Genomic DNA, 19,377 nt, shown 5'->3' on the forward strand with positions numbered 1-19,377 from the left:
GCGCGCTGGGGGGGGGGGGGAGGAACGGGTCTCCGGTAGAATCCCCAGGCGCGCTGGGGGGGGGGGGGGAGGAACGGGTCTCCGGTAGAATCCCCAGGCGCGCTGGGGGGGGGGGGGAGGAACGGGTCTCCGGTAGAATCCCCAGGAGCGCTGGGGGGGGGGGGAGGGACGGGTCTCCGGTAGAATCCCCAGGAGCGCTGGGGGGGGGGGGGACGGGTCTCCGGTAGAATCCCCAGGAGCGCTGGGGGGGGGGGGGGGACGGGTCTCCGGTAGAATCCCCAGGCGCGCTGGGGTGGGGGGGGGGGGACGGGTCTCCGGTAGAATCCCCAGGGAGTCTGGGGAGAGGAATGGGTCTCCCGTTTCATCCCCACCATTCCCTCATCGCCAGCCCCACAGTCTGCCCGCCGGGTTTGGACCTGCCCCGTCGCCAGGGGTCCCTGGCGAACAGGTTGCAGGCCAGGCACGGTCTCCGGTGTCGCCGGGCCATGGGGACAGCCCGCCGGGCGGAGCCGGGCGGAGCCGGAGGGCGCCGCGCGCTGCCGATGGATGCCGGCTGAGCAGGCCCCGCGCGGGCCGGGGGTAGGGCTGGGGTCCCAGGGTGGGAGCGGGGTCAGAGGTCGGGGGTTATCATGGGGGACCCCGCCCACACGGACCCGCCGCTGCACCAATGACTCCGGCGTGACCCTGAGTGAAGGGTGGGGAGAGATCTGCCCATGCACTCTTGCGCTCAAGCCAGGGAGGAAACTACGCATGCGCAGGTGCCCGTCGCGCTGGGGTGCCAAGACCCGTCCCGGGGAGATACCGCGCATGCGCTGTCCCGCAGGACCGGGTGGGGACGCGGAAGCGACGGCTGAGGAGGTGAGTGTCCAAGGGTGCCCCGCCCCCATGGCGGCCGCCCTACGGCTGTGGGAGGGGCCTAAGCGGCGCCCATCACCGCGGCCTCAGCCAGCCACCCGAGCCCGGCCGCAGCCCCTGCGCCGCCTCAGCGCCCTCCGGCCGGGACTGGATCTCGTCCCGCTCGGCCTGGGGGAGTGTAGCCGCGCTGCGGGGGGGTTGCGCTGGGGGGGCGTGGGTAGGTTCCTAACCCTCTCGCATTGTCCTGGAGTCTCCAGGAATTAAAAGATTAATCTTCAATTAAAGGTAATGTCATGTGGTGATTCCGCTAGGAATTCATCCGCTGAAAGCTGGCAACCGCCGGGGGAGCCGCGGTCGGGCAGTTCCCTCGTGTGCTGCAGGGGCGAGGGGAAGCCAGCGGGCCGGGGGCAGACGCCCCCAGCGTCGTGTCCTCGGCATTCCGGCCTCCCCAGACATGTCCCAGGCCAATCTCCTGTTAATTCGCCTGAGGCAGGAGGGCGCGTTTCCTGCACGGGAAGCAGGTGCCTGATATGTACCTACTGCCGCTGTTTGTTCTCAGTGCTCACTATGACCTGCACGATAGAGAAGATCTTAACAGATGCCAAGACTTTGCTTGAAAGGCTGAAAGACCATGATAATGCAGCAGAGTCTCTCATTGATCAGTCTACTGTCCTCCATAAACGGGTGGCAGCCATGAAGGAGATTGGAACGTCACTGTCAGAAAAGGTTAGTGCAGGAGACACCACTCTTCTATGCAAAAGAGTTATACAAATGTTGTTATCCTTGGTAAAAGTGTCCCTTTGTTTTTCAAGTACCAAGAAGATGCAGCTGATCTGAAGGACACATCTAAATACAAACCTCACATCTTGCTATCACAAGAAAACACACAGATCAGAGACTTGCAACAGGAAAACAGAGGTTAGTAGTCTAGCTCTACATGATTGCTCTTCACACTTGAATGCCTAGAACCTTTAGAATAGTAAATTATATACCTATAAACAGCATAACTTGAAAGGGAATGCAGATGTGCTAAAATACCTAGCATCTTGTGCTTAACTGTATGTGCAAAGGTAAGGCATTGACAACAATTATGACTTTACATTTTACCTAGTGGCTTCTTATAATTCTTAAGTGGTATAACTGAGGGAAAGTCATTATGATTTGGAACTTTCTTAACCCTGTCATTAAAGTCTCAGAAGAAAGAATCCCTTCAGTGGAGTTTCCTGATGGGGTTTTATTATGAAGAAAGTGTGTTAAAGGTGGGAGCTTAGAAACGTGCATTTTGGAAGTACCTGTAATGACTTGAGGAACAATGAAAATAAAGGCATCCATCTCCTATGAAAAGGCTATTTCTTCTCTAGAGCCTATTATATTGAATAAAATTTTTTGCTGTATAAATAAAACTTCAGGGTTCTGAGGCCAGTAACTTTTCCATCATAGTGTAATGTATTGGTTTATTTCTCTCTAGATTGTAATTAAATGTGCAATTCAAGGTGGAGGGAAATTGGGTTGCTTGAAAACTTTACAGTATGTTCTTTTTAAAGTAACTTAATTGAACAGGAAGCGTGGGAGATTTTATCCACCTGCTAGGAACTTGTCTTTATTAAGTCTGTGTGTATAATGGAAGGTAACCTCATATAATTGTAGTGCGGAAGGTGCCCTTCAAAATTGTTGTTTCATGATGATTGTATTGTATGTTGTAGAGTTGTGGATCTCCTTGGAGGAACATCAAGATGCTTTGGAACTTATCATGAGCAAGTACAGGAAGCAGATGTTACATTTAATAATGGGAAGAAAAGATGTGGATGCTGAGCCTGTCCTAAAAGTGCATGTTGCTCATTCTGTGGTAAGTTGGGGAGAGCGGTAATCATTATTTTACCTATTTCTGCCAAGTGTTGGGAATAAAGTCTGTACTTTAAAAACCCTGTGCTCTGCCACTATCATTTACCTTTATGCTTACTTTGTATCCTTTCCCACAAACAACTCTGCTCTGAAATATCCTTCCTGATTCCATAAGCCATGGGACCTCCTGCACCTTCCATTCCTTCCTATAAACACTGCAACAGTAACCCAGAGTTCCAAGCCAACTTCAGCTTAACAAAATCTACATTTTAAAAAGGAACTAATAAAATACATAAACTTCATTCAAGAAGGGACGTAGTCCTACTTGTCGCTATTGGAAAAGTATTTAGAAGATGTAAAACGGTGCCACTGTCAACTGAGCATAGTATTGTCCTGCTTCAATGTATTTGCAGGAAATTGAGAGTCACGTGGACAGAATCTGTGAGATGGGGGAAGTGATGAGAAAAGCTGTTCAGATGGATGATGATCAATTCTGTAAAATTCAGGAAAAACTAGCCCAGTTGGAGGTAAGATCTTGGTGTGGCAGTGAAGTTGGTTGTGGGATGGACCTGTTGCCTACTCATACTCACTAAGGGTGAGGTTTTGGGATATTGACTGATTCAGAGAAATCCTTTCTGCTTCATACAGGATATGACCCAGGCTGGCTTTTTAAAGGGAAATCCTAACGATCTCTTTAAATTTTGCATACAGTAAGTAAATGTTATAAAAAAAACTCACCAAATAGCAAACGACTTTAGAAAGACACGTCTTTCTATATTTAATATTTCTGTAGCAGTCAGCAACAAGGATTTTACTTCATAAAGGCTGCTGTTTTGTATAGGATGCACTAATCCTGTTCTAAAATGCTTTTTCTATTTATGGAGAGCAGAAAGTAAGAGACCGAGGGATATCCCATCTGTGCTCACTATTTTTGTGTATTGGGCACCAAATTAAAACATTTAAAAGTGAAATAAAGAGCACAGCCCCTATGTCTCTCCATTCACCCAAGGTTCTTCTGTGGTGTGTGGGGGGGGTGTCTGTATGTGTAGAATTAAGAGATAGAAAAGACATCTTAGGTTATTTAGTTCCCCTCTCTGCCAGTGCAGAGTTGTTCTCCACTGTACAATTTCAGTATGTTAGAGCTCTTTAGTACTGACATTTTAATTATGAATTAGTTCATTTCTGTTTTAGCCAATATATCGATTTTTGCAGCTTGAAAATAAAGAGCTGCGGGAGCTGTTATCCATCAGCAAAGAAACTATCGAGGTGAGGCGAGAGGAGCTGCCTGACATTGCATCTCAAGTCACACAATAACTCTCTCTCCAAACTCTTGACTTTCAAAACTCTATGGAAACCAACCACCGTATAGGAAAACATTTTATCTTAGTTCTGTTTTATTACTTCATGTGTTTCCTGATATCCCTGTCTCATGTCACCCTCTAATGGCAAGGGTTTGTATTGCTGCTCAGTCTTAACAGTATACAGCAGCTTAACAATGTGGTATTTATGCAGCTATACTCCTTGCAATTGTTTGTTTCCTCTCATGAAGAATGTTTCTGGATCAGCCCCAATGGGAGACATCTAACTCTGTGGCCTGCAATTCAAATCTACTTTAGCATTCTCACTTCATCAGTGGTTATAGAGCATTTTACAAGTTGTGATTTTTTTTCTTATATATATGAGTGAAAACGTTTATTGGAGAAGTTTTCTTGTAAATATTAAACATCACTCTTGTAATTTTGCTTTAAATAACTCTCCACACAGCATTTGGCTGGGTTAACAATGTCACTTAACTACAGACTCTCTGCTTTTTATTGTAAACAGACCCAGAGAATGGCAGAGTTGTAATTTTGCGTGTTTTCTAGCTCTTGTGTTGGAAGGAGTGAACACACCCAAAGCCCAAAAAACTAGGTAATGTTTAAAAGCATCACTCTTAATCCAGAAACGATAAATTTTTAAATGCAGGCTGTCTATCCCTGTTAGCAAGTATTCAAAAGATTTATTTTCATGAATTAATACTAAACTTCTCAGTTCCAGCAAGAGTGTAGTTTTTACTTCATCCTCTTCTGAGAGTGAGGTTTTTGTTGGACACAGGTGGATGTAGGCCTTATGGTTTTGATTGGGAGAGAATTCCTTCCCTCACCCCAGGACATCTTTGGCAAGTGTGAGTTGGGTAGAGACAAGGACTTCTGGAAAGGAAAATAATGGGAGAAAAATTCTCTCTTCTCCTTTCTTCCATCTCAGTTGAAGAATAAATGAAATAACCTAGAATGCTATTTTTCTGAATAACTCAGTGAGTGCTTTGAGACCAGACAGAATTTTTCTGTATTCAAGGTCATTTTTACCATAGCGCTTCAGTGTAGAGCTGCAAACAGAATAATTATTTATTATGGATCTTGCTCTTATGGTAATGTGTGCTGTGAGATTGGCGTAAATGCATTCCACACTCATGACACTACACTGGGTTGTACAGCAGCTTGATTAAGATGTGGAGTTTAAGAAATTGGAAGCTGAGCAGCAGTTGCCTTCTCAGACAGTCACCACTGAAATCCTTACTAGGAAGAGGGGTCAAGAGGGTGCTGTTTTAATGAGTACTTCTGCTATTCCACTTTTCTAAACGTAAATGTTCACTGTAGAATGTGTGACCTTAAATGTATTGTTATCTTTGACTTACTGCTATTGGAGGGATTTCCAGAAGAGCATAAGGGTGCTCAACTCCCATTGAAGTCACTGAGTTAGGTGCCTAACTGTTGAAAATCCAACCTTTCAGCACAGCATCTGAACTTTGGTCCAAGAGCAAAATACCTCCCTGTTCTTTCCCTTCCCACAATTTATCTTCCTCAGTGGAAGTGCTGAGAAATAAGTTGGCACCTTTCTCAGACTCCACCTCCTGGATGACCGTACTGCAACCACCAGGACCTGGGATCCTGAGTACAGAACTTGGAATTGACAGGAAAATTGCTGCTCTGCTGTGCTGTACAAACATAGACTAATTAGTAGAAACTGGTTCAGTTGTTCCTTAGCACCAGTTGTAGCTTTATGCCTTTTAAATATGCCATCAGTGCCACTTTCAGTGTCAAATGAGTTCCTATAATGAGCAGATACATGCTCAGTCTGTTTGATTCTGATTTACACTGTAAATATTCTAAGGAAGAAGATACTATAAATAAATTAGTGTTACTGGGGTGTGCTAGGATAATTCTTTCTCTCATTTGCCTGCTCTAATCAGTCAGCCAACTTGAAATAGTTTTCTTTACATCTCAGATTTATCATGTATGTATATTGGCTTCTTATTTTTCTTGAAATAAATCTCTTAAAGCACAGTCACATGGTAATACTTCATATAGATGGATATCTACCAACACTTGTAACCCCATGCAATGTAATTACTTTGACTAATTATTTAGAAGTTATAATAGAGGCAAAACAAAAATGAGTGCTCTGTGCACAGATATCCAGTTTGCATAAGAAAATTCAGCCTCCAGAAAGAGAGAAAGAGTTAGTTCCACTAATGTGGGCTTTGATTTCTATGAGAGGGTGACGTATCTCTGCAGCAGTGTCTCCTGAGGAATTCCAGCCATCTGTCAGATTTGACTGAGGAACATGCTCTGAATGCTTTTACATTGCAAGCTCTCTGGGGTACAGGATTGTATTCTTATATGTCCACATACCCTCTAGCACATGATGGGTTTTACTGTAATACCAGGGCTGTGAATTGGTAAAATTACGTATGTTTATATTGTGTGAAAGCATATACTCTCCTACTGTAGCTCTGTCGTAAGAGTGAAGTGCTCTTATCGCCATTGATTCTGGAAGTTGTGTAACTGGCGGCCAACAATAGAAAAGCCCTACTCCCCCCCTTCCTATCAACACAAGTTTAAACAGGGGCTAGCCACATCTGAAAGACCACTTTGTTCTTCCTGTTGCTTTCTACTTAGCACTTTAATCCATGGAGAGAAAGGATACAACCCCTTCTTTCAAAACTGTGAAATGTCTCTTTAGACAAAGTAGGGCCCAATAGAAAAAACTTGTAGAGAACAGCTATCATAAATCCTTATTTCTATTCCTAATAATTTTATTTAGGTTTTTTTCACTTTCAGGTCTGAACATTTCTGACCCTTAAGAGTAACAGGACAAATCCATGCAGCAAAGGTATCTTTGGTTTCTTTAAAGAAAAGGAGTACTTGTGGCACCTTAGAGATGAACAAATTCATTTGAGCATAAGCTTTCGTGAGGGACAGCTCACTTAGTTATTTCAGGCTTTTCTGTGAGCAAAGGAATCCTGCATTTTACTTGTAGTGCTGCGTCTCATGTCCTTGTTAACAATCCAAAAAAGTGGAACAGCTGTCTGTAACACAGTATGGACATTTCCAGGAATAGATCTATTGCGTGGGGCACGATCTGCGCTTTCGGGTCTCATGACTGACACTGAAAGGCTATTTTGAAATAGTACTTTCATTCTGGATAGTAGAGCACGCTGTAGCTTTGTAAGTTATTGTAAATAATTTTCAAACGCTTAGAACTGAATGCTTTCAAATACAGACGTTACACAACTGCAGCTGCCTCTTCTAGAGCAGCAAAACTTCACAGGGATTCCTTACTGGGGGCTAGACTGATGAACTTCACTGGAAGCCCGAGCCCAGACGAGCTAGCGCTTTGAAGCACTGCCGTTTAGGCCTGGTGGGGCGAGTCCTGAGCGGCTGTAAAACGCACCAGCGCCGTCTGCGCACGCTGGCAGCGAGCCGCGGCGTTGGGCCGGGGGTTGTCGCTGAGCGGCCCCGGCGCAGCGGGCGCTCGGTGCGGGATGCGGGCGAGGGGCCGTGCCGGCAGCGCGCCGGGCACTCAGCCGAGACACGCCCCGCTCGCGGGAACCCGGGTCGCCGCTCCTCGCCCTGCAGCCTGGCCCTGGGGTCCCTCGGCCGCGCCCCCGGCTGAGCGCGCCCCCGGGCTGCGGCCTGGGCACGTGGGGCCCTCGCCCGTTGGCTCCGTTTCTCGCACTAGCGCCCCCTGCCCGGGGGGCGCATGCGCACTTTCCCGGGGGGGGGGGGGAGGGGGTCCTTTTATGCGCTTGCGCGTTCCCCTCATCGAGTTCCCCGCGCGCACGCGCATTCTTCCCTAGTTGCCGGCCCCGCCCCACGGGTCTCTCGCGAGAGGCCGGGATTTATTCCTACGTGCTGTGCCGTGCTGCTCATGGCGGCGCTGGAGCGGGGGCGCTGAGCTGTTGGGGTAAGTGCGGCCCGAGGAGCGGCCCTGGGGCGCCCGCACCCGCCTAGTCGGGCCCCGTGAGCTCCGAGGGCGGCGGGAGGGGCTGGCGTGGCCTGGGAGCTCGCGTCTCCGTCGCCCCCTCCGCCCAACGGTCCCGAGCGGGCAGAGCCCCTCCCCCGCGCTTCCTGTGGGGAGGCGCGGGCAGGCCGAGGGGGCCCGGCGCGGTAAGCCGCGGCCTGCGCGGAAGCCGCTGGGGGGTCCCGCGGGTTGTGGGCCGAAGATGGGGCCTGAGCAGCTCGAGTCCCAGCGTGCCGCGGGCGGCGGCCTGCCGCGGGGACTGCTGGGGGTGTAGTTCGAGCTGCGCGGGGCCGGGGGCCTGGGCCGTTTCAGCACTACGGCTCCCGGCAGCCGCCGAGCAGGGCAGCCCGCGAGCGCTGCTGGGGGATGAAGGCCTGGGCGGTGCTGCCTTGGTGGGGCCTGGGCGCGGGGAGGACGACGGGTTGCGAGGTGCCCTGTGAGGGGCCTGCCGAGGGGCTCTTGGGGACGGAGCGGGGGAGAACTACGGGTCCCGGCATGCAGCGCGCAGTTAGCCCCGCCCGGGAGGGAGCCAGGCCTCTCTTCCTTTGTGTGTGGGGGAGCAGCCGCCATTTTCCTTTCCCCCCCTTTGTATGCGGCGAGGGTCGCAGGCCCTGCGCCTGCTGTCTCGTCGGGGAGCCGTCATGGCCGGCGGAGCCGTGGGTACGGCCTGCCTTCGCGGGGCTGCGGGGAGGAGCGCCCTCTCGGGCCGATGCTTTGTCATGCTTGGGCCTCCACCCCTCACCCCTTTCCGCTGAGCCTCGGCTAGCAGCCCCCGGCAGGGCAGCGCTGCTTCTCTGCGCAGCGCGTTCGGGGCTGAGGAGTTCGGCACCACCCCAAGCCAGGACGTCCGTGGGGTTTTTTCTCCTCAGTCTTTCCCAGCGGCCACCATTTTGCTGCAGAGTAACGTGTTGGAGACGCATGGAGGCCTGGATGGGGAGGCTGCCGCTCCCTCCAACCTAACATGCGTCTGGATACCATGTTCCAGTGCACTGTAAATGTCTGCATGAGCCTCTTGGTTTGCTGCAGGCCCTAGTGGGTGCCCCGCTAATGAGACTGGTGCATCAGATTCTGTTCTTTGTCTGGAGTAATAACGTCATTCCACAAGATACACTGGCTAGCTCTAGACCAGTTTAAAAGATAAAACTAAGTTTGCTTTAATATTTACCATTGTTTCAGTTTGAATTGTTGTTAAATACATCTGTTAACTTGCATGGCCTACTAACAAATTTGTCACTTCAACATCTACCTTGATTTCTCTCCCCTCCCAGTCTCTCTCATGCTTTTAAACAATCTCAGCTTCAGATCAATAGCATCTAACAATTGCTACTGCATTGCCCGAGTTTTGTGGATATCCTGTGGAGTCTTCTGGAGTTCTTACTTCTGTTGCCTTTAGCTGATAGAAGGTGCTTAAACAATGAACTATTTGAAGGATCTCCAAAGTAACTTTACTATAAATTATTAGTATTGTCTTCAGAGCTGTGGCTTGCTAGGTAAAAATGTAACATCCAATTTCCATTAAACATGGCAGCATTGTTCTCTTGAGATATATTATAATCACATTTGAGTTAAACACAAATGGTGTTTTAACCCCATCTGTTGCGTTGTGTTTTGAAACTACATGAGAATACATCCCAGTTTCAAAAGAATGGGTAACAGAAAATGGTTGTGGCTTAAGCTCTGCAATATTTTGATTCTGATGAACTGAAAACATGCATGTGCGGAGTACTTAATAACCCTCTTTTTTAAACTAATTAAAACTTGAGAGACCTTAAACTGCAAAACATGTATAGCTTTAGCTTTGTCTCTGAGTTAATCCTCTCTGCTGTAAATATACAAATGCAGAGACCAGTGTGACTTGAGGGCTGGGCAGCTGCTCTCTGTGTTTATGGCTGGGAGGAGTATTTATAGCAGCTGAGTTGAAAAGTAAAGAATTTGAGGCAGACACACATTCAGATTTTACTCAAGTTCTGTCTGACTCACCAAACCTTTCTCAATACTGTAAGAATGGTAAACTCATCTTACATCAAACCAAAGTTTTATGAAATGAAAGTATGCTAAAATTTTTCCATATCTAATTAAATTAGCCCTAGGCAGACTTGAAATTAGGATAAGAAATGTTTTGAATAGCTTCATGAAAGAACTAAGTCATGTTCTTGCAAGGCTAAAAAGTGTTTAATGTAGCATTAATTTAACAGTACCAATAGCGTGCTAGGCAATTTGGATGAAAAGTATTTTAATAAGGGGATCCTGACTTGTTTGCAAGGCATCCCCCTTCCCCCAACCATCTCAGTAGGTTCTCTCCATCCTTCCTCATTTTCTTCTGTGTCAAGTCAGTATATAATCTTCATATGCACTGACAATGCTATATGGTAACAATTGGCCCTTCTTAAGACAGCATTGTCTCTGTACATTATGGTCAAGTGGATACTGTCACTTGATTTTGGTAAAGCTTTTCAGTTTACTCTCTTCTGCATCTCTCAAATAGCTTGTTTTGTTGCAGGTGTTGTGTGGGTGTAGTGAGGGGAGAAATCTTAAAAACCTAATGCTTTTTGGAAACATAGTTATAAATAACTTCAAAGTTTGGTGCACATTCTCAGCTTTTTATGACAAGCTGGATGAAATGCAGAGCTGAGAGACCCACCCATGTTTCATCAAAATGTTAATTCAAATTCCCTGTTCCTGATGGAGCGTTAAAGGTACGACCATAAGCTTAAACTTTTCAAGAAACATCAAAAACCAAGTGTCTTTTTTTCCAGGTTGAATCATGCAGAGAGATGCAAACTTGTACTGCTGGTGTGTTTTAATTATGTGGAAAAGTTGCTAAGATATACTAGGACTGTGTATAACTGAAAGGGGGGAACACTAGCCGCAAAACAGTGAGTCTATCCTTGTGGATCTGGCTCTGGATTTACCCATTATTTCAGGGATCCACTGGATCAGAGCTATTTGTATGGAGGCCTTGTGCTTCTGCAGTACCTCAGGCCCTCTTGTATCTCCATAGTAGCATAGTTGTGTTAAGAGTTATGGGTTGTCTTAAAAGATTCTGATGATCCAAAATTTCCCTCTTGGTATGGTATTCTCAGATTATGGAGGAGGAATCTTAAATCAGTGTGGACTCAGTCAGTATTGTGCTTCACAGTGGATGATGGTTTCTCAAGTCCTACTGGGAGAAAGGGGGAATGGTGCTGCAAAGAAGGCACTCATAGGCTGAGTTGGTGTCCTCCGCCTTCAGATGATGTGGGGAATATAATAGAAATATAGTGCTGGGAGGGACCTCAAAGTCATCAAGTCTAGCCCCCTGCACTGAGGCATGACCAAGTAAACCGAGACCTTTCCTGACAGATGTTTGTCCAACCTGTTCTTAAAAACCTCTGTTGGGGAGTCCAGAACCTCCTAATATCTAACCTAAATCTCCCCTGCTGCAGATTAAACCCTTTATTTCTTGTTCTGCCTTCAGTGGACACGGAGAACAATTGATGACACTCCTCTTTCTAACAGCCCTTAACATATTTACAGACTATTATCAGGTACCCCCTTATTTGTCTTTTTCTCAAGCCTGATTTTTTTACCTTTCCTCATAGGTCAGGTTTTCTAAACCTTTGATCATTTTTGTTGCTGTCCTTTGGGCTCTTCCTAATTTTTCCACATCTTTCCTAATGTGTGATACCCAGAACTGGACACTGGTGCTGAGCGGAGTGTGATGATTTTCTCATCTTACTTACAACTTTTGTGTTAATACACCCCAGAATATTAGCCTTTTTTGCAGCTGCATCAACTGACGGCTCGCATTTTATTTGTGGATCCACTTTAACCTTCTGCCAATCCTTTCCAGCAGTACTACCACCAACCCAGTTATTCCTCATTTTGTTGTACATTTGGTTTTTGCTTCCTAAGTGCAAATTACTTCACTGCCTTTATTGAATTTAATCTTGTTGAATTCAGTCCTATTCTCCAATTTGTCAAGGTCCTTTTGAATTCTAATCCTGAGTTCCACAATACTTCCAACTCCTCCCACCTTGGTGTTGTCTGGAAATTTTGTAAGCATGCTCTCCATTACCTTATCCAAATTGTTAATGGAAAATATTAAATAATACTAGACCCAGGATTGACCCCATAGGATCCTACTAGATATGCCCTCCCAGTTTGACAGTGAGCCATTGATAACTTCTCAATGAGTAGTGTTTCAACCAATTGTGCAATATGTAACTTCACTGTTTTCCCATCCAGGGAACACACTTGTACTGGCTTGTGTGCAGGATATATTTATGCCCTAAATCGTTTATCTTTCACCTAGTAGCCCAATATATTAGATGTCTGTTTCCCTTTTAAGCCCTCTGCTTGTGGAAATTGAAACAGTACATGTTCGGAAAGGATTGTAATGCCCAGAGATTACTACAGAAATAGTCTAATATTAATGCTGTTCATTGGCTCTAGGTGTTGCATAATGAGGTTTTGAAATGTCATAAAATGACACTTGATGGTACAACTTATCTATATTGTCCGAGTATACTGTTTGTTCACTTACAGCAATGACTGATTCAGGGGACACCATCAGTTGCAAATCAGTTAAGTTTATACAAAGACAGAGTAGTTCTAGGTACTAGACCTGCACCTATATCTCCCTGACCACATTGGGGTTTTTTTTTAAAGTTTCTGGTTGTGTCCAAGACCCACATTAACAGCAGGAAAGGCTTGTTGATTAAACTGTGAAACTGACTAAACATAAAGTGCTGTCAAATGGATCATATAAACCAGGGGTTGGCAGCCTTTGAGAAGTGGTGTGCCAAGTCTTCATTTATTTACTGTAATTTAAGGTTTTGCATGCCAGGGGCCAGCAGCCGGAACCCCAGACTGGCAGTGGGCTGAGCGGGGCCGGTGGCCAGGACCCCGGCTGTCAGGTGCCAGGACCCCAGGACGGCAGCGGGCTGAGCTGCCCAGCCTGTTGCCGGTCTGGGGTTCCCTCCACCAGACCCTGCCAGGCATGGTCCTGGCCACCGGCCCTGCTCAGCCCACTGCCAGCCTGGAGTTCCGTTCATCCAGGCAGGCAGCGGGCGGAGCGGCACTGGCAGTCGGGACCCTGGCTGGCAGCAGAGTGCCACTAAAAATCAGCTCATGTGCTGCCGGTTGCCGATCCCTGATATAAACAGTTTAGGGGAAAAGGTTCGAATTCACATAAATGACACCTTTTGTTCACTTGGTATTGATCAAAGCAAGGTTACTGTTGCAGTGTTTTGATATGTAATAAAATTTGTTGCTTTCTTGGGAAGCATTACTGCATCTGCAGAGGCCGTCATGAGTTGGAAATGTTTGTTCTCTTCGTGGTTGGAGGTGGATCCTCTTGGGTATCTAAGACCAAAAATGGGAAAACTAGAGGGCATCTGTAAAAGCAGATAATCTTGCCCATCATGGGACAAACCTGCAGCATTAAGGTAGTGGCAAAGTACCTGGTGGTCAGAATTTATGGTCTGTAATATGTTTATCCCAAGTATACTTAGTGTGTGTTTGTGTTTTTTTTCCTTCTCCAGTATGAAGTGTAACAGAACAGAATTTACCACCTGAAACTGCTGCTTCAAGTTCAGATCAGGAAAGGAACACGCCACATTGTAACAACAAGACAAGACCAAAGAAGAGTAAACCTACACTGAAGACACAACACTTGATCTGAAACAAGAAGTTTGTGCCTACTCAACAGCTTCAAAAGAGCACGTCCCAACGCTGCTAGTAGTCTTTGTTTTCTCCAGTGCTGCACTGAAACTCCCCAGTGCAGCAGCAGTTATATTCTTTAGTAGTTTGATAGATCATTTTCCTCTCGCTGTCTTTTTTTTAATAATAGCAGTCTTCATACTTTGAAACGTGTGCTGAAACAGAAGAATCCGCGAATACTACTGAAAGTGCAATATTTGAATATCACTGCGAGGTTGGTGCATGTACTATCTATATTAAACAGTTATAAATGGTTCTGAACTAAATCCTTCAATTATTTGGCATATAACATAAAACTTAACAAATTTTCACTATTGCATAGGCTAGTGTTTGTTGGTCTCAAATGTATGAGGGTAGAATTAATAGAACCAGATTGCTTTCCATTACTGGCCAAGTGCGTACAAACTACAAGTAACAATTCCTAAAGACACCCCATAAATAGTTTTAAATGAAAGCAACCTTGTAAATGCATGCAATCATTTCTCAAAGCTTCTGCAATTTTTTCCAGGTTTCTCTTGAAATATCAGTTTACTCTAATGCTTTAAATCGTTATCTTTTTTAATAAAATTCCTATTTATCCTCAAATACGGATATTGCTGCAGTTGATAGTCCCCACATCTGTAAACTGTAAGGTTAGATGTACAAGATGACTTCTTTTAGTAGTGGACTGCTGAGTTGGAGAGTACCCATGGGTCCAGTCTAGCAAAAAGCATCTGGCTTCTGCATTGCAAAAAAACAATCCAGGCTTCTGTAGACTAGTACAGCAATGCCAACCTTTTTTAAATCTGGCCTCTTGTTTGGAAGCTGCCTCGAGCACCTTTTGTGATGGGACTCTGGATAAGCGGCCCATATAAATTGACACAGTTACCGTGTTTGATTTTGTTATATTCAGCATTATAAAATTAAGTTGAAATAGATGTAGAAATACATCAAGCGCTTGGAAAGAACTTGTTGAATTTTCCTTGCTGTTTTCTTCCCCTACTGCATATGTTCGTGTCAACCTGGGCAATGCATCTCCTATTGGACTGAATTTATCTTATGGCCAATCAGTTTAAAAAAAAAAAAAAAATTTCACCATTCTGGAATGTCTTAAAATTAAACCCAAACTAGCTCAAATGGTATAATGCAAAAACTTCCTTTTGAGCAAGAGAAATGACAGCAAAGTGTCTTTACCTTGTTAGTTGAGGTTTTTTTGAACGTAGTTTTTAATTTTTTTGCATATTTGTAACACTTGAATACCTCTAGTTCCAAGATATCTGGCATTTACTGGCAGTTCTACTTCAGAAGCATGCAGAGTCCATTTTTCAAATGGATTTAATAAAACTTGGGGCCCTCTTATCAATGTGAGGTGTCTGCCACCATCACTATAGCTCTTCCAGAGTAGGTTAATTGCTTCACCCATACTGTTGCTGAACTATTTTCAGTTTGAAAATCATTTCATTCCCTTCCCCCAACCATTTCCTCACTACTGACAGTTTGCAGGACACCAGCTCCTCTTTTTTAAAATAAATTTTAGTGTTGATGGCTGTTAAAGCCAATCTATAGGGAGTACTTAAGGGTGTTGCATTCCCTTGATGCTGTCTGCCTTACAGAGGGAGGTGCCCTAGGGGCTGCACCACTTTGAAGGTGGGTATCCCAAAGACTGAAATTCTGGCCTGATTTAGGCTTATGGCAGAAGGCTCTGCTACAGTGTAGAGCTGATGAGGGCGTTCTGATCATTGTAACATTTAAGGAATAAAGATATTTTGAGCATCTGTCTGAATATACCACGGTTATGGTTTTGAAGCTTCTTGTAGCTTTAGAATTTTGTCTTTGGATCTAGTGTTGTAGTGGTAAGTACGTTTGATATTATCTCCATGATATCATGTACTAGTACATTTTGGTATAGCAACTAAAACTCTTTAGGTGTTCTCTAAAGCTTGTACTACTTGCTAATGTTTAAACTGAGAATGTAACTAATTCTTGTGTTAAGCTTTAGTTGATGTATTTCTTGATACTTGATTTGTTTTCCTGGTGTCTGTGGGGTTTCATATTTGAAACATCTTATTCAGTCATAGAAGTTATTACTGAGTTGAGAAATTGCATCAGTCTGAACAAGACTAAGGTAAAGTGGTCAGGTTTCTTAAAAGCTTTTCACTTTTGTATGGATTCATTCTTTTAACATTTAACACATTCTTTTAACACATCATTATGGCTTATCAGAAAGCTCTAAAAATTCCAGCGTAGCAGAAAAATCTCTCTTATTCTGATATAACTGAATATGAAATAAGAAAAGGAATACTTGTGGCACCTTAATTTGTTAGCCTCTAAGGTGCCACAACTACTCCTTTTCTTTTTGCGAATACAGACTAACATGGCTGCTACTCTGAAACCTGAATATGAAATGTTTCCTGTCGCTTAGGATGTCCCAAGAAAATAGGAAAAATGATTTTGAAGCAGTTTGGTGGAGTTACTGTTTTCACAGGAGAAGGAAAGTGTCCTGCCTCACATATAACTTTACTGATCCAAACTTGTTTTGTTCAGTTACAAGTTTTAATGTGATGGCAACAAAACCTGGGATAGTTAACTTGACTGTACAGAAACTGTTCATAAAACTGTTTGCATTTTTATCTAATATTTACCATAAATGATTAGTTTTTAGTATTTTCACTTGTACCCTAGCTCCATGGAAGAACAGATCTTTCTATGACATGCTTCAAGGCTTTTTAATAAAATGCTAAATATGGCTGAAGAGAAATCAGCTGCCTAAACTAAGGCTTGTACAGTGGCCAGCAATTTTGCTACTATACCAAATGGAGAACAGTTAAAATCCACGGCAATAGAAGGGTTCAGCTTGCTCTGGAAATTACATGAAGGACTGCATTCTGCAGGAAGTGTACCACTTGCAATTTCCAGTAAGAATAGATGAGTTTTCAAGTGCTCAGCACCGCTCAGGATTTGTCTTCGTCTATGTTCTGCCCTCTCGGTCACAGAGAAGCTTTTATAATGAAAGATATAGAACGTTAATAAAAATGGGAAAGATGGAACACTCAAGCCGTCCTAAAATTATAGGTTCTGTCAGACTTAACTATTCTTTCAACTCTCAGATATTCCAATTTGAGTAATGTATTGTTGGACACAGGATTTCTATGGAATTTAATTTGGAGGAACTCTCCACTGGCATAGATACAAAGCAAAACCCTGACCCTGTACCCATTTAAGTCCATGAGAATCTTCCCACAGGTTTCAGTGGGAGCCATATCCGATCCCCTGACAACTGTTGGTAGTGTCAGGTTCAATCTTGCTGAAGTGGTAACTACTGCTTCCATTAAACTAATCTGTTCTGCTCTCCCTTTAAAATGGGACAATAGAATACCATCTATCCTGTTCTAGTGGGGAGCATACTGTACAATGGAAGAAGTTTGAAGATGAAAGGGGCTCTGAATTGAGTTGATTTTTAGCAACTGCTATTATAATTGTAGTTTAGAGGATTTTAATTAGTCCATGTACAACATCTGTGGTAACTACCTCTGCTCTAGAGGTACTTCTATACACTTCTCCTTCCAATGTTTATCCCCTTTTAGCCTCTAGCTTTTGTGTAGCACTTGGCTATGCTCCTGCTAATTTGAGCCAACCTGTGAGTGGAAAGAAAATGGAAATGCAGGACTAGAAATGTAGCCATGTATGCTTTTCTTGAAAACAATTCAGTAAACCTGTGCAAACAACTGAAATGCGGGTTTACTATTTCAGTGTGAAGTTCTAATTAGTTTAACCTCTTATAGGATATGGACTTGACTAACATTGACTTGCGTGTCTTTAAAGTTGTGCTAAATTTTGACTAGTTATAATATTGTACTATGTTATCACAGCTGTATGAGATGGAGAACCATTATACTGTGTCATCAGATCCTCTCCCCCCTCCTGCAGCTCCCCCTCCTTCTCTTCTTTTACCTTTCTCTTCATCTTCTACCTCATCTGGGTCTAAAAAGCAGAAGAGGACCCCCCTGTATCAGAGATCTGTAAGTCAGGGCAGCAGTCTATACATCTGTTTTAATAGCATGGGGAATCTTAGGGGCTAACAACTTTGCACATTCTCTCTTTTCAACTTTTCTAATATCAAACCTTTTAACAAGTTAAAGAATCCAATTCCTTCTGAGCCAGTTGGAAATCCTAGACTTTTTTTTTTTCCCTGTATCTGTTTCAGAAACTTACCACATGAAAATGTCATTCCCCGCGCCTCCTCCCCTCCGGCCCGCTTTGTTTGGGGTGTGTGTGTGTGTTTAACTGCCACTTGGTCCAAGTGTATCCTGTGGGGATGTATATTATTGACTGTGACTATTTCCTAGTGTAAGCTACCCCATCTGCCTTTAATCTTAAACTATAAAATGAGGGGTTGGGATGGATCATAAAACTAAAACAGCACTTGTGGGCTCTGTTGACACCCTTAAATGACACTTCTTCACTTTTAAAAAGTCCGTATGTAACGTGTTCCAAGTGAAGTTCTGTTGAGAAGCAGCAAGCACAGTCCCCTCGGTTAGCAATAACTTCCAGACTAAAAATCATGTCACTCTTCTCTTATGCCACCACCCAAAGCATTGATGTAGTTTCTCTTTGAGAAAGAGTCAGAACCTGACCCTTGCAGGTATTTGATTGCCCTAGGCTTACTGTCCATCCTACTTAACAGGAAATCCACTACTGTTTTGTGGCTTAAGAAATTTACAGCCAGAGTTGTGCTACCTGCCTCGATCATTAACTTCACTCTGGTTGGCAAACGCTAATATGCACTGCTTAACCATAGACTTGAGTACACTGAGTGCCTAATCCTCTGTTCTGTAGTTAAAAAGTATTGCCATTATACAAGCTATTCTGAAGCCTTTTAACCCTATTAATGTTAACTAGTTTTGAGTGTTACTCTGCTTGGTGCTGTGACAGATCAGAATATATAGGTATCTGAGAACAAAAGGGAAACCTGCAATCAGTTTCTTAAACAGATACATTGGAAACTGCAACAAGTGAAAACATTAAATGTAGTATCTCAAACTGCATGTTGATGGCACTTTGTCTTGACTGCTCTCTGTGAATTGCACGATGTTCATGGTTTCTTGTTAGGGCCTCCTTTTTATAATGGTTACTAATTTGATCTTATTTTAAAACATAAATAGCACACTTCTACTTCCAAGTATCAAAGTGTTAAGAATAAGGGATTCTTATGCAGAGCAATGGGGGGTTCCCACGTTGCATATTTATAAATCTAAAGAAATAGTTCTTTACAGATACACACAATTCTGAAATGTATTTAAAGAAGAGTCTTTTATAGAGAAAAGTTAAAGGATGGTTGAATAAATCTTAACTTTTTTTCCTTCTAATTCCATTATTATTGAATTAAGTTTTTTAAAAGTCCTGCCAAGCTCCAACCAACATTTAACTACTATGACAATCAGGTTAAAACTTTTTCACTGGTTAACTAAAACTTTAACTTTGACAGTCACCAAATATATACAAACATGCTTAAATAAAATGTGGCTATTTAAAAGCCTTATAAATGTTTTAGTTCCATGTGGGAAGAATCTTAATATTGCCTAATTTCCTTAATGACCTACTTCATCAGTGAAAGTAGGTCATATTTTATCTTGATCCTAATTCTAGTTTAAGACTGTCAAACGTAAAGCAGTGACTATAAGAGTTCTTCCATTGAGGATGCTCTTAATACAGTAT

General features: G+C 44.0%; 2 protein-coding genes across 9 annotated transcripts in view; both read left to right on the forward strand.

Moving 5' to 3' along the window:
- The first annotated feature begins 734 nt into the window (after positions 1 to 734).
- On the forward strand, positions 735 to 6,020 carry SIKE1 (suppressor of IKBKE 1). Of its 3 annotated transcripts, XM_048827033.2 has the most exons (7): positions 735 to 858; positions 1,415 to 1,581; positions 1,668 to 1,773; positions 2,559 to 2,701; positions 3,111 to 3,224; positions 3,346 to 3,407; positions 3,910 to 6,020. In XM_048827033.2, exons 2-7 carry the CDS (start codon positions 1,423 to 1,425, stop codon positions 3,965 to 3,967), a joined length of 642 nt encoding a protein of 213 aa, XP_048682990.1. In that variant the 5' UTR covers positions 735 to 858; positions 1,415 to 1,422; the 3' UTR covers positions 3,968 to 6,020. The 3 variants fall into 3 exon arrangements, with proteins under 3 accessions (XP_048682990.1, XP_048682989.1, XP_048682991.1); XM_048827032.2 differs by lacking the exon at positions 3,346 to 3,407 and having other exon boundaries at positions 3,889 to 6,020; XM_048827034.2 differs by lacking the exons at positions 735 to 858; positions 3,346 to 3,407 and having other exon boundaries at positions 1,385 to 1,581.
- A 1,745-nt stretch (positions 6,021 to 7,765) lies between these two features.
- Positions 7,766 to 19,377, forward strand: part of CSDE1 (cold shock domain containing E1) — a 51,581-nt gene continuing 39,969 nt past the window's right edge. For 2 of the 6 annotated variants that reach the window (XM_048827026.2, XM_048827030.2), the window contains exons 1-2: positions 7,766 to 7,923; positions 13,506 to 13,897. Coding sequence is in view for 2 of the 6 variants with exons in the window: in XM_075121944.1 (XP_074978045.1) it covers positions 17,541 to 17,681 (141 nt within the window). In the remaining 4 variants the exon portion in view is untranslated. Of the gene's footprint in view, positions 7,924 to 10,540; positions 10,677 to 13,505; positions 13,898 to 17,525; positions 17,682 to 19,377 lie in introns of those variants that run through there. The other 4 variants (XM_075121944.1, XM_075121945.1, XM_075121947.1 and 1 more) reach the window with 3 other exon arrangements.

The sequence above is a fragment of the Caretta caretta genome, chromosome 21 (genome assembly GCF_965140235.1).
Source record: "Caretta caretta isolate rCarCar2 chromosome 21, rCarCar1.hap1, whole genome shotgun sequence".
NCBI lineage: Eukaryota > Metazoa > Chordata > Testudines > Cheloniidae > Caretta > Caretta caretta.